The sequence below is a fragment of the Micromys minutus genome (genome assembly GCF_963924665.1).
Source record: "Micromys minutus genome assembly, chromosome: 9".
Lineage (NCBI taxonomy): Eukaryota > Metazoa > Chordata > Mammalia > Rodentia > Muridae > Micromys > Micromys minutus.
The window spans coordinates 49145353-49166970 of record NC_137978.1 but is presented as its reverse complement, the minus strand read 5'-3'; the positions used below and the strand labels follow the sequence as shown (position 1 = coordinate 49166970).

Here is a 21618-nt window from a genome sequence, read left to right as displayed (position 1 = left end):
TTGGCTCAGGAGAAGTGCCAAAGCCCAGCTCTGAGGCTGCTGGAGATGCCAGGGAGGATGAGTCCCAAAGCATCTCAACAGGCAGGAAGTTTACCAGATAAAGCCTACCGGATAGACAGAGGCCAAGTGTTGACCGAACGGCAGCTTACATGCAAGGAACTGGGTGTCTCAGTCAACCACAAGTTCTAAGGCAGCCAATGGGGCCACACAAATGCTGATGCAAAACCTCAGGCCTGCTGTCACCGATGAGTAAAGTCCCCTGGTTCTGAGTCACAGTGTACTGTGTTTGCAGCTGTTCCTTTGGCTAGCAGGAGAGCAGGCTTGGGGTGAGTGTGGGCTCAAGGGTGGGTCCCAACAGGTGTAACCTGGAATTCAGTCATCAGACTCCTGTCTACCCTGAGTTACAACACCATCCCTAACACGCTTGACCACAGGGAAGGCCGATGACACAGCAGGACACTGAGGCCGGGATGGTGACCAGGAATCCGGCCTGATCCCTAGCTCCAGGCCCAGCGTTCCTTCTGTACTCTCTCCCTCTGGAGTTCTGGTCAGAGCTGACCCTGAGCTGGGATCCAGTGACTTGCCTAGTGCTTCCCCATGGTGAAGGGCAGGCTCCCTGGAAGAGAGGACACCACAGGAAATAGTCCTGTGCAGCACTGAAGCCATGGCAGGGCCAGGCAGAGGGGAGTCTGCTGATCCCACATGGCCTGGGCGCCAGAGAGTCTCAGAGCCACGAGGCTGAGGCCTCGCAGGCTGGGAGCTGAACTGAGCGGAAGCAAGGGCGCCTGGCCTGTGCCCGGGGGAGGAGGTGGGCCACAGAGAATGCCTTCATTCCTTTTCCCACAGAGAGCATGAGGCTGTTTGGCTCCCTCAACCACCGTGTCTTGCCCTTCTGTGTTTTGTGGCTCAGTGGTCATTTTCCTCCCACCCGGACAGCCTGCTCACCTATGTCTCCTCTGCTGGAGAGTCAGGGACTTAGAAATCACAACTTAGCACTGGTCACACCAGCCTCCAACCTCCAGTGGAAAGAAAGGAGACAGCAGCTTGGCCAGCTGTCTTGTAACCTCTGACCTCAGCGCAGGGCAGCCTCTGTCAGAAAGGTTCTCTGTCCTTTGGACCCACCCCGAGAGCCCTCTGAACATCCCAGAGTGCAGTAGTAGAAAGCAGAGGAAATCGGAGTCTCTTGGGCACAGGGAGCTCTCTCCACAGCAGGCAAGGAGGCACACCCCTGCTGACCCTCATGGCCTTCCCACAAGGGAGAACCGACATGCTCCAATTGCCCAGATGGGAACACTGAGGCTGGAAAGAGCCACTGATGGGCTGACAGCTTCTATGAGACAAATGGCCATGGCTGTCCCTGAAGCCCATCTCAGAAAGGGTCTGTAGTGTTGGGGCCCAGCCCAGAATCCTCTCTGTGATGGAGTGTGACCCGAGAACTGTAAGATAAGCCCTTCCCTCCCCAGGTGGATTGTCATGAAGTCTTACCAAAGCAACAGAAACCCCAACTAGGACTCAGTGGACACCGGAAGGGTTCTGCCTTGCTTTGAAACTCAGGGTTAAGTCCCAACCAACCACGCAATGGCTGCAGCTCAGCTTGCAGGCCTTGCCTCAGTTTCCTTATCTGTCAAGTGGGTGTCATCCAACCTCCTCCCCACCCTAGGGGTAGATGATCTGGTAAAAATGGAGTCCTCGTGGGGAGAAGGATACCTGGGGAAGGACCCCTGACATGTAGGCTTTGTTTGAAATGCTTCAAGCGGGGGTGGGGTTAGGGGGGGAGGTGTCTCCAATCACAGTGAGTGCCTGGAACCCTGCCCATGGGAGGGCAGATCTCAGCCAGCTCATTCCGGGGCCAGTGGCCCCAGGCAGTCATCATCCAGTGGTAGCTTCCTTTAGATTCCCACTGGGCTTCTGCTGTTTATTCTATTAAAAACCAGGGATACAAAGCTAAGAGCCTCCACTGCGCCATAAGGGTGGGGTCGGGTTTAAGAAGAACACGGCCCACAGGCAGGTGACACCCACTAAAGGCTCTAGACTGGGAGGTTTCCCAGGGATGCATAAGTAGTCCATCTGGGATTCCCTTATTGTTCCTAACCAGGCTAACATGGGTTCCTCCATCTGCCAGATTCCTGGTGTCTCCCGAGCCAAAGCATCTGCCAGGGTTAGTCCCTGCCTGCGGCAGGTGAGACAGGAGGCAGGGATCACTGTGCCTGGTGGACCACACATATAACTTTAAGGCCACAACCCTCTGAAAGAACACCCCCCCCACACACACACACACAAGTCTCACAGATGGAATGGGAAGGCACAAGGCCGAGGTCACAAGGTGCTACTAAAACCTGGAATGAGCTGCCTAGCCCACAGAGTGCCTCCAACAGAGGAAAGCTGGGCTCTGGCTGGCGAAAGGCCAACTCCATGTCTGGCCTCAAAGAGGCAGGACTTAGTCGGCTGCAGAAAGAGGCAAAGTCAGGTAGTGCCCTGAGAATGAGGTGAGTTCCCCCCACCATCAGGCCCTGGGCTGGTCCAGAGTCTCCCAGCATCCTCCCTGTAGCCTGCGACCCACACACAGCAGCCACTGTGTGCCGGCTGCCGGGAGCTTGCTCTGCGGCCTGTGGGGAGATTTACACCGGACCCGGATCAGCCGCTCGGATGGCAGGCAGGCGGGTGCCAGGCCTGGGGTGGTCTGCTGTGAATTGGCCCCCTGTGAGCAGATGAAAACCAGCGCAGGGCAGGGAAGCTGGCTGGCAGAGGGCCAGTGGCAGGGAGGTAGCAGGCTCCCGCCCAGGGCTGCAACTGGGGCTTCCAGGCCTGGGTCTGATTAGGGGAGCTGGGAGGTCTGAGGTTAACCCTTTCCCTTCTACTGGGCGATTTCTCTCAGATCTGCCAGGACTTAAATGGGTGCTCCCGGGCTCTGGGGGACTGAATGACCAGGGGTGGCTGTCTCTCTGGACCTCAGCATCCTGCTCTCGGTTTTTCCACACCTAGAGTCCAGGATGACACCGTCCTTCAGTTGTCTCCAAGGCCCAAGTACAGCACTGGGTCATTTTTCCAGCCCAAACCAGGTCCTAAGAGGACACACTGCTATGGGCCCACTTCCTTCAGGACTGAACCTCAACCAGGAAGCCTTCCCACCCTGCCCACTCTTTGCCTCCTATGGCTTCCTCCCAGCCTTGCTGAAGGGAACATATGATTTACTTAGCTCATTCCTGACCTATTTAAGGAATATCAACTAAATGCTCCTGTGGGCATCCTCAGGGTCAGAAGCAAGAGGCAGATAGGCAAAAGAGAACGCTGGTGTGGTGGAGCATGCAGGCTAGCACAGAGGCATAACTCTGGCAATGGGAACAGCTGTGCAAAGGCCCCGGGGCAGGAATGTTCCTGGCAGAAGTCAGAGTGGGGAAGAGGGTGCAAGAGAGGAAGGGGTCACCAGCAAATTTGCCAGGGTCACAGACACTGTAAAACCTGTCTCCCCTTTCTCCTGTGCAGTGCGAGGCCCAGGAGAGTGAGAGAACCAGCAGGTGGCAGGGATGGGAAACTTCTACAGGAAGAGAAGTTTCCAGGCCATACCCTCAGCCTCCAGAAGGGCATGGAAGCTGGGTCTCACACTTTTGGTAGCAGCACCTGCTGTTCCCCAGCTGTGGCCACTGACAGTGTGGCCAACTCCTGCACCACCTCCCATCCTAGTGCTCGATCCAGCTCAGCGACCTGCATTTGAACCAGTCCCCGGTGACTGGGAGGAATCCATCAGAGACCAGAGACAGAGGCCACACAGGCAGGAAGCCACTGAGCCAGGCTCAGCCCCGGCTGGCCACCCGGTTGGGCACACTCTGCAGAAAGCTAGAGGGGACTGACCTGGCCACAGAAGCCGCAGCTGGGCCTCAGGGATGCAGGGCTGCCGCTCCCAGACTCTGGACCAAGCTACCCACCCACAGAGGCTCTGACCTCACAGGGGTTGGCAAGAATAAGGGGAAACTGCAGAATCCTGAGAGCAGGGAGGCTGGTCAGGTCTCTGAGGGGTGTGACATTTCCTGTATGATATAAATCAGGACTCTTATGATCCCCCTAAGTCCTGGATTCACACCCTCAGCTCAGACTTCTGGGAGACCCACAGGAGCCTGGAGATGCTAAGGCAACCTCAGGTGGTGGCTCGACGTCCCCAGGGAGCTGGATATTGCTGAGGGTCAGTTCATGAAAACATATGCCATGAGGCTGTGAGGACAGGGTGTGTGTCTTTATAGAGGGAAACTGAGTCCAGTAAAGAGGATTGCTAAGCATGTTGGGTCTAGGGAACAGGAACTGGAGACCTGATTTCTGGGCCAGGTGGGCCATGGGCAGGTTAGTATGCCACAAGGATGGGATAACCTGGAATAACCTGGAGGATAGCCCCTCTGCTCTGTTCCAAAAACGAGATATTAAGAAGGCCCAGAGAGGGATATAAAGTATCTTAGACCACACAGCAATCCCAGCCTCTCACCCCAGCTACCTCTTCCTTTTTTGTTCCCTCCCAGCCGGCTTATTCCTTAAAGGGTCTTCTGGGGTATGATGAATCAGGGAACCAAGAGAGGTGGTCATAGGACTCACTGGCAGCTCCCTGGGCAGGCTAACCCACACCTTCACCCAGGGGCCTCAGGGAGCACAGGGCTAACAGGTGTACACAGGACATTCTTGGGATCTGTAGGTGTTGCCTGGACACTTGGAACCCCTCTATCTCCTCTCCACTCCCAGCTCCCAGACCCACTGTGGGCCAGGATCAGACCAGATCCCCCCCTCCCCCCATGCAGAGAGAAGGTGCTCAGCTCCTGTCTCCTGGCCTTATGGTCGCTGAGGTCCTGGCTGAAGCTACTGCCCCTCAGCCACCTCCGAAAGTTGTCTTGCGCAGATGTATCCGCTGCCTCTGCACAGCAGCAGCCTAGGCAACTGCTTGTGAAGACCCATTTTTCAGACGGGAAATATGAGGCTGAAAGTGATCAGCCTAAGACCTGCAGTTCAGGGCATGGGGAAGGTGACCCTGAGGCAAAGTGACTTCCCCAAGCCCATTGTCCATCTCTGGACCCCTCCCAAGAGCTACCTGCTGGAGCACTAGGTGACATCTGACTTCTGGCTGGCTGGCTCTCACTAATGTGGCCCTAGAAGGCCACACTCCTGTGAGTATCCTGGACACCAAGCAGAGGTCCCAGGCCCTGCCCTCCTGTCCCAAGCCCTGGCAGCCTGAGGCAGGAGCATATCCACACTGGCATAGATCAGGGTCCCCACATGCGACAGACGCTGACCGGCTCTGATGAACTGGGAGTTGCAGAATGCAGTTGATACTTAGTATAGACTTGTTGCATTCCTGTACTCACCTGCCTGGGTCCTCTAGCTAATGTGCTTGGGCTCTGAAGATCCAGGGTTTTCAGAAGGGGGTGTGGCTTCGCGGCACTCTGGGTACCTGTTCCCCTCCACCCTTCATCATTGCAGAGGAGCTGGGGTGCAGAGCAAAATGGCCTAAGCCCCACCCCAAATGCTCCCCTTCATGGGACCCTTCTGCTTTCCTGCTGTTCCTAGAGAGGCTGGGTCACCTTGGTCCTCCCTGTTGACCCTTCAGAGCCTGGGGCTGAGCCCAGAGGGCTTACGTTTAGCTCTGAGACCCTTTGAGTGCTTGGAGGGAGACACATAGCCCCCTTCTCCCCTGGACCCTTTGCCCTGACTAGGGCTCAGTAGCACTTACGTCGGGGTTCCCGGGGTCCATCCACAGTGACCTTGATGGCTCGGTGGTAGGTGGCCACTTGGGTAGGGTTGGTGAACACGGTGATTGTAAGCGTGAAACTCTTCCCTGGGGAAATCAAGGCAGGAGTTGGATGAAAAGCACATGCACAGTCCCCCAGCCTCCTTCCTGTGCTCTGCTGCCAGACCCCTCCCCCACGACTTTAGTCCCTTGCAATCACAGAGAGAAAGCAGAGAGAGAGTACAGTTCAAGCCCTGGGCTTGGCATTCAAGGCCACAGGAGGCGTGGCCCTAGCTGCCCTTCGACTATCCAGGACCCTCTTGGCTTCCTCTCTCCATTATGAAACTATATTTTTGTGATGTTCTTTCTATTTAGGGACTCATGATTTTGAGGTAAAGATCTGAGATGGGTGTGTGACTTTTCCTGGGAGTGATTAGTGCTCTTTATAGAAAAAGGTTGAGAACAGAAAACATATTTAAAAAGAAGAAGTCCCACCCACAGGTCCACTGGCCGAGACAGACACCATCATTTAGAGTTTCTCTTTCACTCCTCCATGTGGAACAGTTTTCACACAGTTGCTACAGTGATAATGTTTGTAGCTTTTCATTTTTCACTGTTTGTTTTTTTGAGACAGGATCTCTCTATGCAGGCCTGGCTGCCTTGGAACACAATATAGAAACCAGGCTGCCCTTGAACTGGAAGAGACCCATCAACCTCTGCCTCCCAAGGACTGGCACCTGTCTCGTTTATTTATTTAATTTATTTATTTATATGAGATTTTGCCTGCACGTATGTATGTGCACCATGGGTGTGTGTGTGTGATCTGGTACCCACAAAGGCCAGAATAGGACATCAGATCCCTGGAACGGTATCACAGATTGTTGTGAGCTACCATGTGTGTGTGTTGGGAATCAAACCCAGGTCCCAGGTCGTCTTGTTTTCTTTCTTTATGGAAACTTCAATTTTGTAAAAAAAAAAAAAAAAAAAATGATTTATTTTATGTTTATGAGTACACTGTATCTGTCCTCAGACACACCAGAAGAGGGCGTCAGATTCCATTACAGATGGTTGTGAGCCACCATGTGGTTGCTGGGAGTTGAACTCAGAACCTCTGGAAGAGCAGTCAGTGCTCTTAACCACTGAGCCATCTCTCCAGCCCATACACTTCAATTTTTAATGGCTGCTAAGTATTCCCCTGGCAGAAGTCTCAGCTTTGATTGGTCCACCCCCTTCTGTCATGTTAAGTTTTTGCTGTTGTGTGCAGCCCAAACTGTGAGAGGGCCAACCTGGGAGCTGTAGACACAACTGTTATTTCCAGAACCCTGTTCTTTTCCAGAACCCTGTTCTATTTTTAGGTAGACATTGGCTTCAATGTCTCCATTCAAAATTCCTCAGAGGGGAAAATCTTTTAAAATAATACATTTTTGGCTTTTATTTTCCTCCTTACCGTTTAAAATATGACCTTCCATGTGTCAAAATCTCTCTACATCTCTTCTCTGTAGACTTCCTCCCAGCAAGTTGCAAGAGGTACTGAGAGACTGTGTCACCTCAGAGGCCTGGGATGAGTTTGTAGGGGCCAATCTTGACTCTCTTGGGACACAGACCTCATCATGAGTGACGTGAAGCCACACATCACCCAAATGCCACTTGGCTTCTATCTATCACAACGGAAGGTCTTCAGTTTCTCTTGATTTTGTTTGTCTCTCTTGTATTAGTGAGACTGAAACTTTGTCTTTGGTCACTCCCCGTCACCAGAATCCAGCACACAGCACCACCTCCTGTTCTCGAGACTTTCCCACTGGGGCTTGAGGGCCTTTGACTATTGCTCCATCTGAAGCTAGCTGTTCACAGCTATGGGCTTTCTGAGTGGTAGCTACCACAGTCTGATTTCTAACTTCAGCCCTCCCTCACACTCTGGTCTCTCTCTCTCTCCCTCCCTCTCCTTCTCCCCTCCCTCTCCTTCTCCCCTCCCCCTCTCGTTCTCTTTCTCATTGGTGGCCTCTACTGTCCATGTTAGAGGCCTCCTCAGGCAGGAAATAGACGAAGGTGTACTTTCAGCACACTCTACCGTGAAGGCTCTGACTGGCGAACAAGGCCTAAGGTGAAGGGACATTAAAGGGCCAGCTTGATTTTTCTACCATCTAAATCATTCTATCATGATGTACACTGTCTGTGTCCAGGGCTCTGTGTCTCTGCCTGTTTCCCCAAGGTCTAGGGCAGCACTGTTTCCATTTAAGATGAGCCTGGGTGGGTGGGGACAGGATGGGACTCCACAGACCTCCAAGCCTGATTTCCCCTCTTCCAGCTTTGCTTCTGCCGATTGACTCTCAACCCGAGTTAGAGTCTTGGGGACTCTCCCTGGGCAGCCCAAGTCCAGACATTTGTGCCTCTTTGGAGTGGCCCCCAGAGACACCCTGGAGGATACCCTGGAGAGGTCATGATAATGGTGCCCTAAGGAGAGGACTGGTTTTCACAGTCCTGCTGTACAAGAGGACACGGACAATCTTATTGTTCTCTTTGCTCAAGGGAAAATTCTAGTCCCAGAAATAGGAGACGTCTGAGCAAGGCTAAGGCAGCAGCCAGGCCAGGCAGCCAGCTGAGCCTCAAACTCAAGGGCTTCTGGGAGAGCACAGAGCACCCTGGGAAATAGAGCCAGCACTGGAAGAAGGACCCTGAGGCGGCCAGCAGAGCCCAGGACACAAACATTAAGGCATTTATCCTTGGAGGTTTGTGTTAGGAAAGCCAGCTTGCCCCCCCCCCCATCCTTAGGCCAGAGACCATTTGCTTGATTTCTGGAAAGAGAATTGCAGACAGTCTGGGGAGACACAGGGCAGGTGGCTTCAGATTCCTTCCCACTTCCCTTGGGGACTCTCTCTCTCTCTCTCTCTCTCTCTCTGCCTTCTCATTATGAGGTCATTTCTCTCTTAGACTCCTTCTCCCAACCATAGGTGCACTAAGGGGAAGCTGGAGTGTCTGTCTGACTGATACCGGGACCCTCAGCTGCCAGGGCTCCAGACTGAGGACTAAGTCTGTACTGGAGAGCCGTCTTTCCACTGAGGACTTTCCCTAGTTACTTTATTTAAAGGTGACATTTCAGAAGACAGAGGGTGGTGGTGGTGACTTCAGTGGTAGAAGGTTTGTCTAGAATGCTGTAAGCCCTGGGGATGGAACCCAGGGCCAAAACCCTCAAACAGAGTGAAGATTTTCAGTTTGGCCTCTGTGGTTGACCCTTCTTAGCATAGAGTGGGCCAGAGACCTGGGGCAGGAAAATTTGCGATAGTATTGTCCCCAACCCCTAACTGGAAGAGCCTCTCTCAAGCCAGAGTGCAAGCCACAAGCCTCAGAAGCATAATGAGCACGGCCGTGACCTTGTCACCAAGCCACACAGACGTTTACAGATCACGTACAGTCCTTAGAAAGGTCTCTGTTTGCTCTCGGTGTTTCTCATAAAGCCAACGCTATGGCCATCGCCGGCAACACTGCTAGAGCTTACGACAGGATCTGTCCCACAGAACGCCAATATGCCATGATCCTCTCCTGCACGGCTAAAGCTGTTCCCTCTGCAGCTCCATGTGCCTCTTGCAAAGTTTACTTCAGAATTTGCCTGCTTACTTACTTTCTCTCTCTCTCTCTCTCTCTCTCTCTCTCTCCCTTTCTCTCTCTCTCTCCTAGGTGCTAAGATCATAGGAGCCAGAGTGTTTACCCTATCTCTCCCCAACCCTACCCTCAGTCCCCAGGATGTGACCCGGTGTATGGTACAGACTGAATTAACTATTTTAAAGGCACCCATTTTCCAGATGCAAAGACTGAGGCTCACAGAGGAGCTGTGGTTGCCCAGATCACACAGTATCCAGGCAGGACCCATAATCGCACACATACAGCTAAACATCTACCACTCCCTCCCATCCTACCCCAGGGAACAAATCACATACCACTCTAGAGGTCACCAGCAGATCTCAGTAGCTCCTTGCCTTCTCAACCACTCACAGAGCAGAAAGGGAGTCAGAACATCAGGTTTGGGGCCAAGAGCAAGAGACCTTGAGAAAGATGGGTGGAGCAAGCTGCCCCAAGTTCTCAGTCCCCCACTTGGTGCTGCCTAGTGTGAGCATTTCTCTGATTCAGGAAGCTGAGAGGAAGAGGCAGGAGGGTGGATGGCTGGGCAGGAGCCTAGCAACCATGGCAATCAAGAAACTATGTGGGCTGGCTGAGCTGGTGGGGGGTGGGAGGGTTGTGGCTGAGGGTAGGAAGGCTGTCCTATTCAGGTGTGTGAAGCTCTGGCCAATCAGCAGTCTCAAGTGGGTCAGAAAGTATGACAGTGATAAGCCCGGCCCACAGGGAACTGCCTGGACTCCTGGGACCTCGCTTCAGCTCCATACCCCACCCCTTCAGCAAGACATGTTTATCCCCTGTCTAGTGGTCCCAGCAGCCTGCGCCTACAGCTCCCACCCCAAACCTCTCTCCACACACTTCTGCTGTTTCTTAGCCAGTGAATGACAAGGTGCTGAGAGACTCCTCTGTGCCTAGGCCGGTGGTTACTTCGTCTTTTAGAAGACGAGCTGGGAATTTGCCCTGGTGTAGAGCCAGGAGAACACCAGCCCTTGGGTGGATGTGTGCTCACTAGAGTTAATACACATGTGGACAGATGAGTGTGTTTGTGTGTGTGTGTGTGTTTGTGTGTGAGCACATACAAACCCAGCACTGCATAGGGCCACAAAGAATTAATTTTTTCTAGGAGGGAAACATGTACTTTAAAAAACAAACTACCACCGAAAACAACAAAAAAAAAAACCTTCCCAAGCCACGAACTTAACCCAGTTTTACCTAAATTAAAGCAAAATTGTGGGCTTTTCTGATAACGACTGGAGTTTTCAGAGGATGGAGGTTTTGTTTTGTTTCCCTCTGAGGGCATGTGGATGTGGCTCAGTGGTAGATGTGTGGCCAGCATGAGTCAGGGCTGGGCTTTGATACCCAGCTTTGTTGAAAAAGCCAAAACAGAACACGCTTTCCCCAAAACCCTGTGCACTACTCTGTAGAGAATTTCCTTATTTCCAGCAAATCCTGGCTCACACTAGGTCACACTCTCACTCTGAGTCCTGTCCTCCTGTGTTGAGGGGCTTCTGTGAAGAGTTTGATGCCCCACTGCCCATGTTGAAGAGGTGGAGTCTCACGGGGTCATTTACATATTCAAATCTGCATCCAGAGCTACTACCAAATGACAGAGATCCAGGACTTGCCCGTAGAAGGTGAGCGGTGGTCCTGGAGGAAGCTAAGGTGCAGATGGAGGCACTGAGGGCAGGGAGGGGTTCTGGATGGCTGAGGTGCTGGCTAGCTAATCCTCCTTCCCATTCACACCTGAGAGTAGGGGGGTGATACTGGTGCATGCAGGGGTACTGATGATGCATGCCTTTCCTTTTTGGAAAGTGTTCTGGGATTCAGACAGAAATCAGCTCAGTGTCAGTCAGAGGCAGGTCCTCAGGCAGGAATTTCCCAGTCGTGGGGACAGGCATGGCAGAGTATGGCACCACTGCACTCTGGATCTCCTCATGTCCTCCTCACACCAGCACCTCCACCTTCTGGGTTTCCCCCACCCCCGGCCAAACCACACTGCAATCAGGGAGTCGGTGAGCGGCAGTGCTCAAAGAGACCTCAAAGGCCCTTCCAGTGCCAACCATTCAGTGAACAAAATCTCTACCATGTACCTCAGTATCTGAGAACTCAGACATTTATTCTAGTGTCTTTTAATCCACCCCAGATCTCATTAAAATGTGCGATTATCACCCCCCCATCTCACGGATAAGGAAATGGAGGCACAGAGAGGTTAAAGTCAGTTTCCTAATGTCATCCAGCAAGTCCCTAGCTGGTTCGGTACTCAAGCCAAGGTCCTCTGCCTTAGCTCAGACTGGAAAACCAGGAGCCAAGAGCTCAGTCCAGAGTTCTGTGGGCATAGGGATGTTGTCACGGAGCTTCCTCCTCTCTTCCGGGACCAAAAGATCCAAGAGCATGCAGTTCAGTGCCACCTTAGGAATGGATCTCTCTTTGAGGGGCCTTGGGTCTGGGTGGTATAATTCACCAAGGGATCATCTGTGCACGCTGGTAGCACACACCTGCGATCCTAGCACTTGGAAGGCTGAGGCAGTATGGAAAATCTGGGGTTAATCTTGACCACATAACAAACTCCAGGCCACCCTACACCCGATGTGAGACAGCCTCAAAATAAATAAAGCAAAAATACTTCTTAGTGGCAGAGAGGCTACAGTAAGTTAGAGGACCAGCATCCCCCTCTTTCCTCCCCCTCTGCGATCTCCCAGGAGATTGAGAAGTATGGAGGGAGAAGGAAGCTTTGAGTGCCTGGTGCCTTGTGGGGTTCAGGGAACCCACTCCACTTCCCACCAACTTCCCTAGGGACGATGCTATAATGTGCCCCCTCCCCCGTCACCTGGACCCTACACAGTGAAGCGCCACTCAGGGCAGACCTTCGATTGAGTTGCAAAGGGCTCAGGGACTGGGGATGACAAAGGGGGCTTGGAGACTAATTAGGAGCAGCAACGAAAGCTTAATTCATAAAAGCAAACATTTTCCACCCATCAACCTGTAACCAGTTAAGGGCTACGTTTGAAAGAAATCTGTGCGTGGGGAAGGGAGCCAACAGGAACAGGAAATGTTTGAAAGAATGTAAACTATTTCAGTTTCATAAAAAGTAACAAGTAAACAGTTATTACATGCAAATAACGCCCTGGTTTTAATTAATGCCGAAAAGTAAAAAATATGTTTGACATTTGTATGTATATACCGAACGGCTGCAGCGCACAAAATGGTGCCCAGATGCCCGGTGGGAGCAGGCTGGCAGCTCCCAGAGAATGCCAACCTTGAGAAGGTCTTGTTTATTGGTGTTGAAAAGCACCATTTTGCCCCAGCCATCGCAGCCAGGAATGGCTCACTTCCTAACCCTGGAGGGCTCCCAGAGCTTGGGAAGGTGACAGTTCAGCCTTCAAGGCGCAGTCACTTCTCTGCAGGGCGGGCTAGTCTTAGAGCCGCAGATCCTCCTAGCCCCAGGGCACGGGAACCGGGAGGGCTCCTCCACCCCAGAGTTACGTGATGACGGGTTTCGGGTCCCAGCAACCTCCCACTCAACAGCCCCTGGCGGCAGCCACTGAGGCGTCTGGTCCTGCTTTCTTGTTACTACCGGGGTGGATCAGACTGGGGCAGGTCAGCCAGCGTGAGCCTGGGGCTACACGGTGCACAATAGCCGTCACCCCACTCAGAATTCTCTTTTTGAGAGTATCCGAAGAAACCCAGAACTGTGGGGGCGGGGCGGGGGCGGGTGCCCCTGGAAGCCACAGAGGGCTCGGGCTCGGACCCCCGGGGAGAGTGGCTGGGATGCCTCAGCTCCAGTTGAAAGTCGTCTACACCCTGCTTGAGCTGGTGCGTTCAGGGACCTCCCTCAGCATCTTTTGTGAGATCCGCAGATGGTAAGGGGGAAAGAGCGCCAGAGGCTTCAGAAGTTGCTAAACCCTAGAACCGGAGAGGAAACTCTCCTTTACTAATAAGAGATCGCAGACACATCCACATAAAAGGGCGGTGTACTGCCTAGCGGAGGGAGACCCGCTATCAGAAAGCACCGGGGCCTGCAGAGCTGTTTCTGGGGATCGTGCTGAGACGCAGAGGCTTTCCTCAATCCCGATCCCCACCTTTGCCATCCCAGAGTCCCTCCTGCTCACCTCGCCCACTGCGGCCCACGAAGCGAAGGTCGTTGAACCTGGCCACTTGGTTCTTCATGACGGCGGAAGCGTTGCGCAGCTCAGCGGAGTAGTTCTCGTCATTGCCAGCCATCACGGTCACCACCGTTCCATCAGGCACATCCCCTAGTGCCACCACCTGAGTGAGGAAAGAGGACCGCTTAGAGAGGCCGAAAGGAGGGGCTCACGAGGCTGCCTGTCTAGGTCCCAGGCTTCCTGAGGAGTTCCGAGTCAGGGTTGGAAGTGGCTTAACGGTGTGTGGATCCATTCCCAACACAGCCAGACCCAAATGATAAACTCTCTCTACCCTTCATACCCAGATCGTGGGTCCAGTGGTTTGACGAGAGCCCCAAGAAAGCATCCGTTTTTATTAAATTAAGTCTAAGTCAGAGTTATCAATCAGCAAGGTCTCAGGTAAGGGCAGGGCGGAAAGGAGATGAAACTGCTCTTGGCCAAACAATCAGCAGCCTTAATAATGGGGCTACTCCTTGCAGTCAGTTAAGGCATTGGCCCTTTGAGGTACGAAATTTGGCCCTGCAGTGTGACCAAGGCCCAGTTAAATGGCCTCACCAGAGCCTGGATTCGTTATGCAGAGAAAATGCAAAATGCAAAACAAACTGGTGTTTTGCAAGTTGATCCAGAAAACCCCGGGGAAGAGGACAAGGTGGTTTGGATAACTGAGCTTGTACCTGCTGGGAACGGTTGGATGGGTGGGTGGAGGAGATGTCCCTTAAAATGTCATCTCTCCCCCCTCCTTCCCACCCAAGGCGAATCAAGAGGCAGATGCCTTTTGAACCAGACTTTAAACAGAGTCACAGCCATTTAAACGTGGCTGCCGTGTGCAGGGACGGGAGATCCAGATGGTAAAGATTTCAAGGAGAAAATGTTTGGGGTCTGATTAAAAAGGCCAGATTTCCTGTCAACATCCTGTCTTCTTTTAATTTCAAAGATTCCTTTTAAGCTCCAAGTGACAGTAAAACCTCCGATCTGACGATTACAGTCACACGGGCCTCCTCCCCCTCCTCCCCTTCTCCCCTCCTCCCCCTCCTCCCCGGGAGAGTTTCCCCACTGGTATTTTAAGATGTCACCCGGGAGACCTCAAAGAGTCACTAGTCTTCTCCCCCCCCCCCTCCAATTTGAAGTCTTAATGGGAGCAAGGAGGGCCTCCGCTGCTAGCAGCGGGCGTTTCCAGCCACCTCGGGCATCATTACCTCCCCAGCCGCTGGCCCTTCCTACCCTGCCCTTTCTCACGGCAGCTGCGAGAGGTTTAGGGGAAAACCAAGGCGTTTTCGTTTCATCTGGCTGCCCCCCTTACAAAAAGGAAAAAAAAAAAAAAAAGAAAGAAAGAAAGAAAGAAGAAAATGAAACAGTTGCCTATCCCTGGTATAGTTGGAAAAAAAATTCTCCGAAGGACTCAGGACTACCAGGATGGAGGCACTCCCCAAGTCTGCCTGTCATTCGGGATGCTGATTTATGCCAGAGGCAGCCCTTTAGGACCAGCCTACGGTCGCCCGGTGCAAAATTTCAGCCGCCTTGGTTGAGCGAGTGGGAAGGAAGTGTTTCAGCAGCCGAGCAGGAGGCGCGGCGCCGCGGGGTAGGCCAGGCCCTCCTCGCCCTCTGCATCCCACACCTCCGGGGTCCTCGCCCAGCGCCGGCCCTCCTCATCCCGGTTACGGGTTAGGCTGTGCCAAAGAATCTGGAAGCCCCATTCCTCCGGTTTCCACGCCGCCACACTCTGCAGGGCCCTGCGAAGGCCAGGTGGAGCGGGGTATGGCCCCTCCAAACTGTCAGTGCAACCGTGAAGGAGCGCCCCAAGTTTCCGTGTCCTGCGGGCAGCGAGGCCGCGGTGTACGGTTCCCAACCTGGGGTTCCGGGTACTGGCTCTTGTAGTGGGAGCGGCCGGAGTACCCCCCACGCCCGGTTCTCCTGGACATCCTCCTGGTACCTTCCCTGACTGATGTACACCATATTTCTCTCTGGACCCGAGCTCGGGCAGCGGGGACACCCAGGTTCCTTTCATGTTCTGCCGGGCCTGGGCTCCTGCAGCGTGGGTGACCAGGCACCCCTGTGTCCTGCTAGCCGGGTGACCCCCTTTTCACCCACCCCGGTGCCTCCCATGTTCTCTGGTGTCTGGGCTCTTATTGCGGGTCCCCTGGATTCCAGGGAGGGTTCTTCCGGGAGTGGGATCCTGCAATAGGGGCGCCCGGGTGCGCCGGTGTCTCGCCAGCTGGGTGACATCCCCCCCATGTCCTACCAGCTAGATGCTCCCCAAGTCCTCCCCGGTCTGGGCTCCCGCATTGGGGGTGCCCAGGAGGGAGGGGATGGCCTCCCGTTCCGATGGGGGGGGGTCCCCTACACTCACCTTGAAAGCGACCGGCAGCGTCTTGTTGCAGCGCCAGTGCGAGGGCAGCACGGAGCAGAGGAAGTTGGGGCTGTCGGTGCGCACGAGCTCTCCCGCGTGGTCGGCCAGCACGTCCACCATCGAGCGCACTTCGGGCCGGGTGCGGCCGCCGGGGCCCGCGGCCGCCTGCGCGCTCAGCGCGCCGCTGTTCTCGCCCATCTTGCCTCCGCCGCCGCCGCCGCCGCAGGGGAAGGCCGTGGAGGGGGGAGTGAAGCGGCGGCTGGTGCTCGGGTCTACGGGAATACGCATGCCGCGGCCGTCAGGGCGCGAGCGGCCGCAGCCGCGGGAAGCGGGAGGCGGGAAGGCGGCGGCTCGGGGCCCGGCCAGCGCGGGAGGGGGGGCTGGGGGGTGGGGCGTTGCCGGGAGGTTGGGGGGGGACGCCCCGACGGTCGGCCGCGCGCCCGCTAGTCCCGCATCCCGCGCGCGCGGCCGCCCCACGGACTCGGCGGCCGCGGCCCCAGCCGGGATCCTAGAGAATCAAGTGGCGATGCCGCGGCCGCCCGCGCGGGGTTAGTACCCGGGGCCTCGGGGCGGGGCCGTGCGAGCGACGCGGGGCGCAGCCAATCGCAGCCCCCCAGGCTAGGGGTTCGCCTTGGAGGACCGGGTGGCTCGGGCCCGCGCGAGCCAAGCAAGGGCCAGGCTCCGCCCCGGAGGGTCTAAGACACCCGCGTCCCGGGAGCCGCGCGGGGAGCCGCGGTCCCCGGGAGTCAGGAGCGGCCGCTGCGACCTGGGCAGAAATCCGGGTTCAGCCTCCTGGCTGCGCCTCGGTTCCCCTCCCTCGAGTCGCAGTCTGGCTGCTTCAACTCTGGCCACCGCAGCCCGGAACCTGCACCCTCAGCTGGTCGCCGCGGTGACACCCAAGACTGGTTCCTCACTCACTCCCTCCACTCCACAAACGATTTTGACCCTAGAACTTTCACCCCACGAGGGATTCCACAGCTCTGCGCGGCCTTGGCCTCTGTGTCAACCTTCGAGGCAGACAGAGTGAGGGTTGCCACACGGACCAGCAGTGGGGTGGGGGCAAGCGCCCTGTTCCTGCCCACTCAAAACTAGTTTCAGGATCGCGCAGGCCTCGTGGAATTGTTCTGTCGTGACAGCTCGTGGCTCTTTGAAAAATACAACAGGGCCTACAACGGTGTGCTTTTTGGAATCACCCCACCCCACCCCACACGCATGCAGCCACCTTCCAGGCATACTGGAATTAGATGCGGGTCTGTGACAGAAAGAAAGCTGTCGGTGGCTTAGCGAGCAGCCGGACTGCTTTCTCCCTGTGGATGGAAAGGGGTCCTCCCAGGGCCGAGCCGTCGTCTGGTTGGCCCTAGTGCGCGGTCAGGTGCCCTGTGGGAAATCAGCCCTGGGGTCTCCGTTGTTTGTCATGCCTGGTGGTCCAGCCCATCCTGGGCTTCGCTGACACCAACGCTTCCCTGTCCTGTCTCCTAAGCCTGGTGCAGTGCACAAACATATAACTAAAGAATCCACAGTTACTGAGGGCTGCGCTGCTCCCCCCCTCCACGCCCTCCTGTGCACTCCCTAGACGGCGACAACGAAAGCACGTGTTTCCCTCGGAGCTATGGAAATTCGACTGCATTTTCGTTGCCAGTGGCAGTGGTCCTGTCTACAACGACCAGTTCCACGTCCCAGACGCGACACAATCTAGGGTCCGACGGCGGCGATGGCGTCAAGACCTCAGCCTGGCTCTGACCTCAGGCTAGCACACTCCATTTTGTCAAAAAACGAAATCAGGCCCTGGGTGTACGACAGTGGGGGACCTGCTCAGTGCTGAGTCTAGCGCCCCGGAGAATTGTCTTCTGCCCCTCTCCGGGCCTTATGCCAGCGCCTCAGGCCACCAGGGAAGCAAGGACAGCGAAGGTGCCTTACTGGACCTTTTTTTTGCCCATCACTAGGCCTTGGGCCGCTATAGAAACAGCCTCAGGACCAGAGGGGATCCAGGGAGCCTGGCCCTGGAGCATGGGCCCTCAGGGGGCTCCCCTGGAAAGGGAGTACCGCTAGCCACCAGGTAGGACCCAGACCTGCGACATGCCGCCTATTCTGCCCTCGAGCGACTGTCGGCCGTGACTGGCCGCCTCTGTGATGTGTGAATTCGATTTCTCGAGTGATTCCACTTTGCATCTGCCCCAAAGTCCCTCCGTCTGATTTCTCTTTCTGACCTTACAATTAGTAACCAGGTCTCTAGACAGGGGGGCTACAGGGAAGATCTGACATCTGAACCTGGACCCGGACTCAGCTAAAACCCTCCGAAGACGCCAGCCCGGTGTGGGACCAGAACCAAGGGTTGGGGAAGTGCTGGCTCTGAGTTCGGAGCCCGAGGTCGCGGGTGCAGTGTCGCCCGGGCTGAAGCAGTGACAGGAACCGACCACTAGTTGGCGCTGGTGCCTTGCTGGCTGCTCAGTCGTCCGACCAGACGCAGCGCACAGAGAGGTTCCCCTGCACCGTTGCAGCCCAGGTTTTCCAAGCCACTGACCGGGGCTGGGGGAGCGGGGAGAAGAGCTAGTTTCTGGAGTGTGCGTGCCTGAATCCTCATTGTACCTGTGCTCACATATCAGATAAACGGGGGGCATGGTGTTAGGCCGAGGGCTGCCTGCCCGGGTTCTCAGGAGGAGATGCCCTTCCCCGGAGTCTCAGACAACGAAGGGCCTGACCAGCAGAACTCTCTCTTCAACAGAACCGCACCGCATGCTTTCCTTAGCTCTGTTCCATTCTGAGGACAGGACAGAAGGCGCAGACTTTCATCCTTATACCTGTCTAAAATCCAATTCACTTCCTTCTTCTCTGGACCGACAAACCCAGAACTATTGTCAAAATTTCAGACCAAGAGAGCTGCTGCCACCAACCAGGACCCATCGCACCCTCTCCCTTCCCCACCGTGCATACATGTGTTCTGTCTCCCTTTCTGCCCCACCAACGGACAGCCGTCAGCCTTCTTTCAAATGCCCCGTCTAAGTGCACCTCACAGTGTCCCCTACCGGGACAGGAAGTAGGGATCAGAATTCCTCCCTCACCTATATGTTCATTGCAGGGTAAATTGGACCAGCCTGGGGCATCCACAGCAGGTCCTTTTCCCGAGAGGAACCCCCACCTAAGAGAAGGCTCTAATGGCTTCTTGGCTGTGCAGCGTTGCCTCTGTCTCTGAGGAAAAGGACTGAGTGGGCCTGATTCCTTGGGAGTCTGGAGTCTGGGAAGGGTAGGGTTTTGGAACATTGTTTCCCAGGTCTTCTCTGGTTCATTCTTAAGTCGGCTTTCTCCATCCCTCTGGTCCAGAGACCCTGCATCAATATCCCCGAGCCTTCCTTTTATCTGTACAGGGGAAAAGAGCTGTATATGTGATCATGGGTAAAGTACTTGGCACCGTCTTAGCACAGAAAGATGCTCTATCATGCCAACTGTCCTTGGCAAGTGTCACACCCTCAACTGTGAAGCATTCGTCTGGTTGTAGTTTCCACAGGGCTTGCCAGGACTCAGCCTGGGCTATGACTGTGGCCATGACTATGGTCATCTTGCTCCTCCTTCCTTCTAGGCTGGGCTGAGGGCTACCTGCTGTCTGGTGCCTGTCTTTATATAGAGCCAACACTGAAGGAAACCTTTAAGGGCCTTCTTGCCTTCCAGGTTCCCAGACCCTCACCACCGCCCTCCAACAAGCAGCCCTGACCTAAGTAGTAAGTGACCATCACCATGAATACCATAGTCCCTTCCTCTCCCCCACAGGTATCTGTTCCTTCTAGAAACTGGATTTCTCCACTCTGGTCCTGGTACCCAGTGTGAATCCTGTCTTCAACTTAGTCCTCCAGAGCTCTTACAGGATGTCTTTCTAACACTCTTTCTTGTGGAGGGAGGGGTCCAGGGGTTCTTGCTGGGAGGAGAGGGGCAGTGCCTCCCTCCCCACTCTGCTGAGAAAGAGAAAGCCAGAAAAAGCTGTGAGTAAACCGCTCTGCATCCTGTTTTTAGACATGTGTAGTTACATACACGATGTAAAATATCAAAATACAAAAGATGTCATGTACCCTGACTGCGCACACCGACTGAACCTGTCGGAACCAGCAGTAGATCACAGCACTGTAACTAAATTGGGAAGCAGTCTCCTGAAAGGTGGCGATCTCTCCTCAGTGGTCCCAACTCCCGGGTCACCTCTCATGGGAGACTTGAGGGGAGGAAGGGGAGGATCCGAAGTGGGTAGGTGTATTTTCCAATTACAGGACAAGAACCAACTTAGAGCGAGTGAGGGAGGGAGAGCTGGGAGCTGGGACATCTTTCCAGGCTCTGTCATTGCTGGGGGGTGGGGGGTAGTGCTGGTCTGAAATGGGTTGGGCTAGAAGACCAGTCCCAGCCTTGGCTGAGGCCTGACTAAGAACCAGGCTGCTGGCATTTGAGATAAGACTGCAATCCCCTATAGATGCTTAACCCATTCAGAAAAGGGTATCAGAGGACCCTTCACACCTGGAGGACACAGAAAGTGTCCCCAGAAAGGCTGAGGAGAGTGCAGCCAGGGCTGAGCTTACTTACCCCTGTTGAATGCTGTGCTCTAAGGTCCTAAGAAGGGGCCTCCTTCAGCTGCCCAAGGGAGGGAGAGAGGGTGCAACAGGCAACAGGGACCAGGAAGGACCAAAGATGGTTGCTTCCTTCCGGTCTCAAGTTCCCATCCTGGGTTCCAGCCGGCTCTCCAGCCCAAGGGACACCAGACAGGTTTTGTCTGTGATCAAAACCTACAAGTCATTTCTGCACTCTCAGAGTCCAGACACCTTTTAGGGGATCAGGGATTCCCAGCCCCTCCTATCTGTCTTTCTGGATGCAGATTATCTGTGAGGAGAAAGTCAGTCTCAAGGGAACTCATTGGGTCTTGGGGGTGGAAAGGAAGCTCTGTAGCCTCTATATCTGGAGGGAGTTGTTCCAACCTGGCAGGCAGTATAGACTCTGACCCCCATGGCTGCTGTGTGGGCAGGCATTGAGAGTTATTGTTCTCAAACCACCCGCTGAGCACGCTCAGCCTCTCCAGGAATCCTCAGCAGAGCCCTCTTGGCTGGCTCTATCACAGCAGGGACAACCTCTGTGCACCTGGAGCCCAAGAAGGCCCCTGACAAAAATCTGTCCTTTTCTCTCAGCTCATGACTACCTGCTCCCTCAGCAACTGCTGTAGTGGGCAGGGACAGGAAGATCACTTCTGTGTGACAGTCACCTCTGTCACATTCTATACCCCATGCTCACTTACACCACCTTGAAACATTTTTTTTTCCGGGGTCTTTGTCATCATGTCCATTTTACAAGAGGAAAACAGAAGCCCAGAGAGGTTAACAAACTTTCGAAAAGTAACACAGGCGGGAAACCACAGAGCTGGGATTCCATCCAGGCATCCTGACCCCAGAGCCCATGTTCCTTGCTACTCTGCTTGTCTTGGGGAGCAGAATCAGATTTGAGAGATGACAGCCATGGGGCAGAATTAGATTCCTAGATCCAGAATTCTGGGGTTGGCTTCAGAATTCTAGTCACTCATGAGGCCCCTAAGACATCAAATTCAAAATTCCGACATTGTCAAATAGCAGAACCAAGGCCCAGGGAAGGAAGGGTCTGTTGAGATCACAGCTTAGGCCAGGGTAGTGTCTGGGGACCTTGTGCTGCCACCACCTGCTGGCTGGGTCCCCAGATCTTCGGTTCCTGTAGGCTGTGGCCTCCTTGTCCCCAAAGCCCACCCAGCAGTGCCTGGGCCACAGGGTCCTATTAGGGATTTTCCACCTCTCCAAAAAGGTCTTAATGCCTGTCAGTCCTTGTGA

General features: G+C 54.7%; 1 protein-coding gene across 1 annotated transcript in view; it reads right to left on the bottom strand.

The window, feature by feature from the left end:
- The window catches only part of RUNX3 (RUNX family transcription factor 3), a gene marked incomplete at both ends in the record, with an annotated part of 51497 nt that overhangs the window by 5530 nt on the left and 24349 nt on the right, over positions 1–21618 (bottom strand). Inside the window, 3 exons of the mRNA XM_080921813.1 lie at positions 5705–5809; positions 13420–13576; positions 15800–16071. Coding sequence (XP_080777939.1) covers positions 5705–5809; positions 13420–13576; positions 15800–16071 — 534 coding nt within the window. The remainder of the gene's footprint in view (positions 1–5704; positions 5810–13419; positions 13577–15799; positions 16072–21618) is intronic.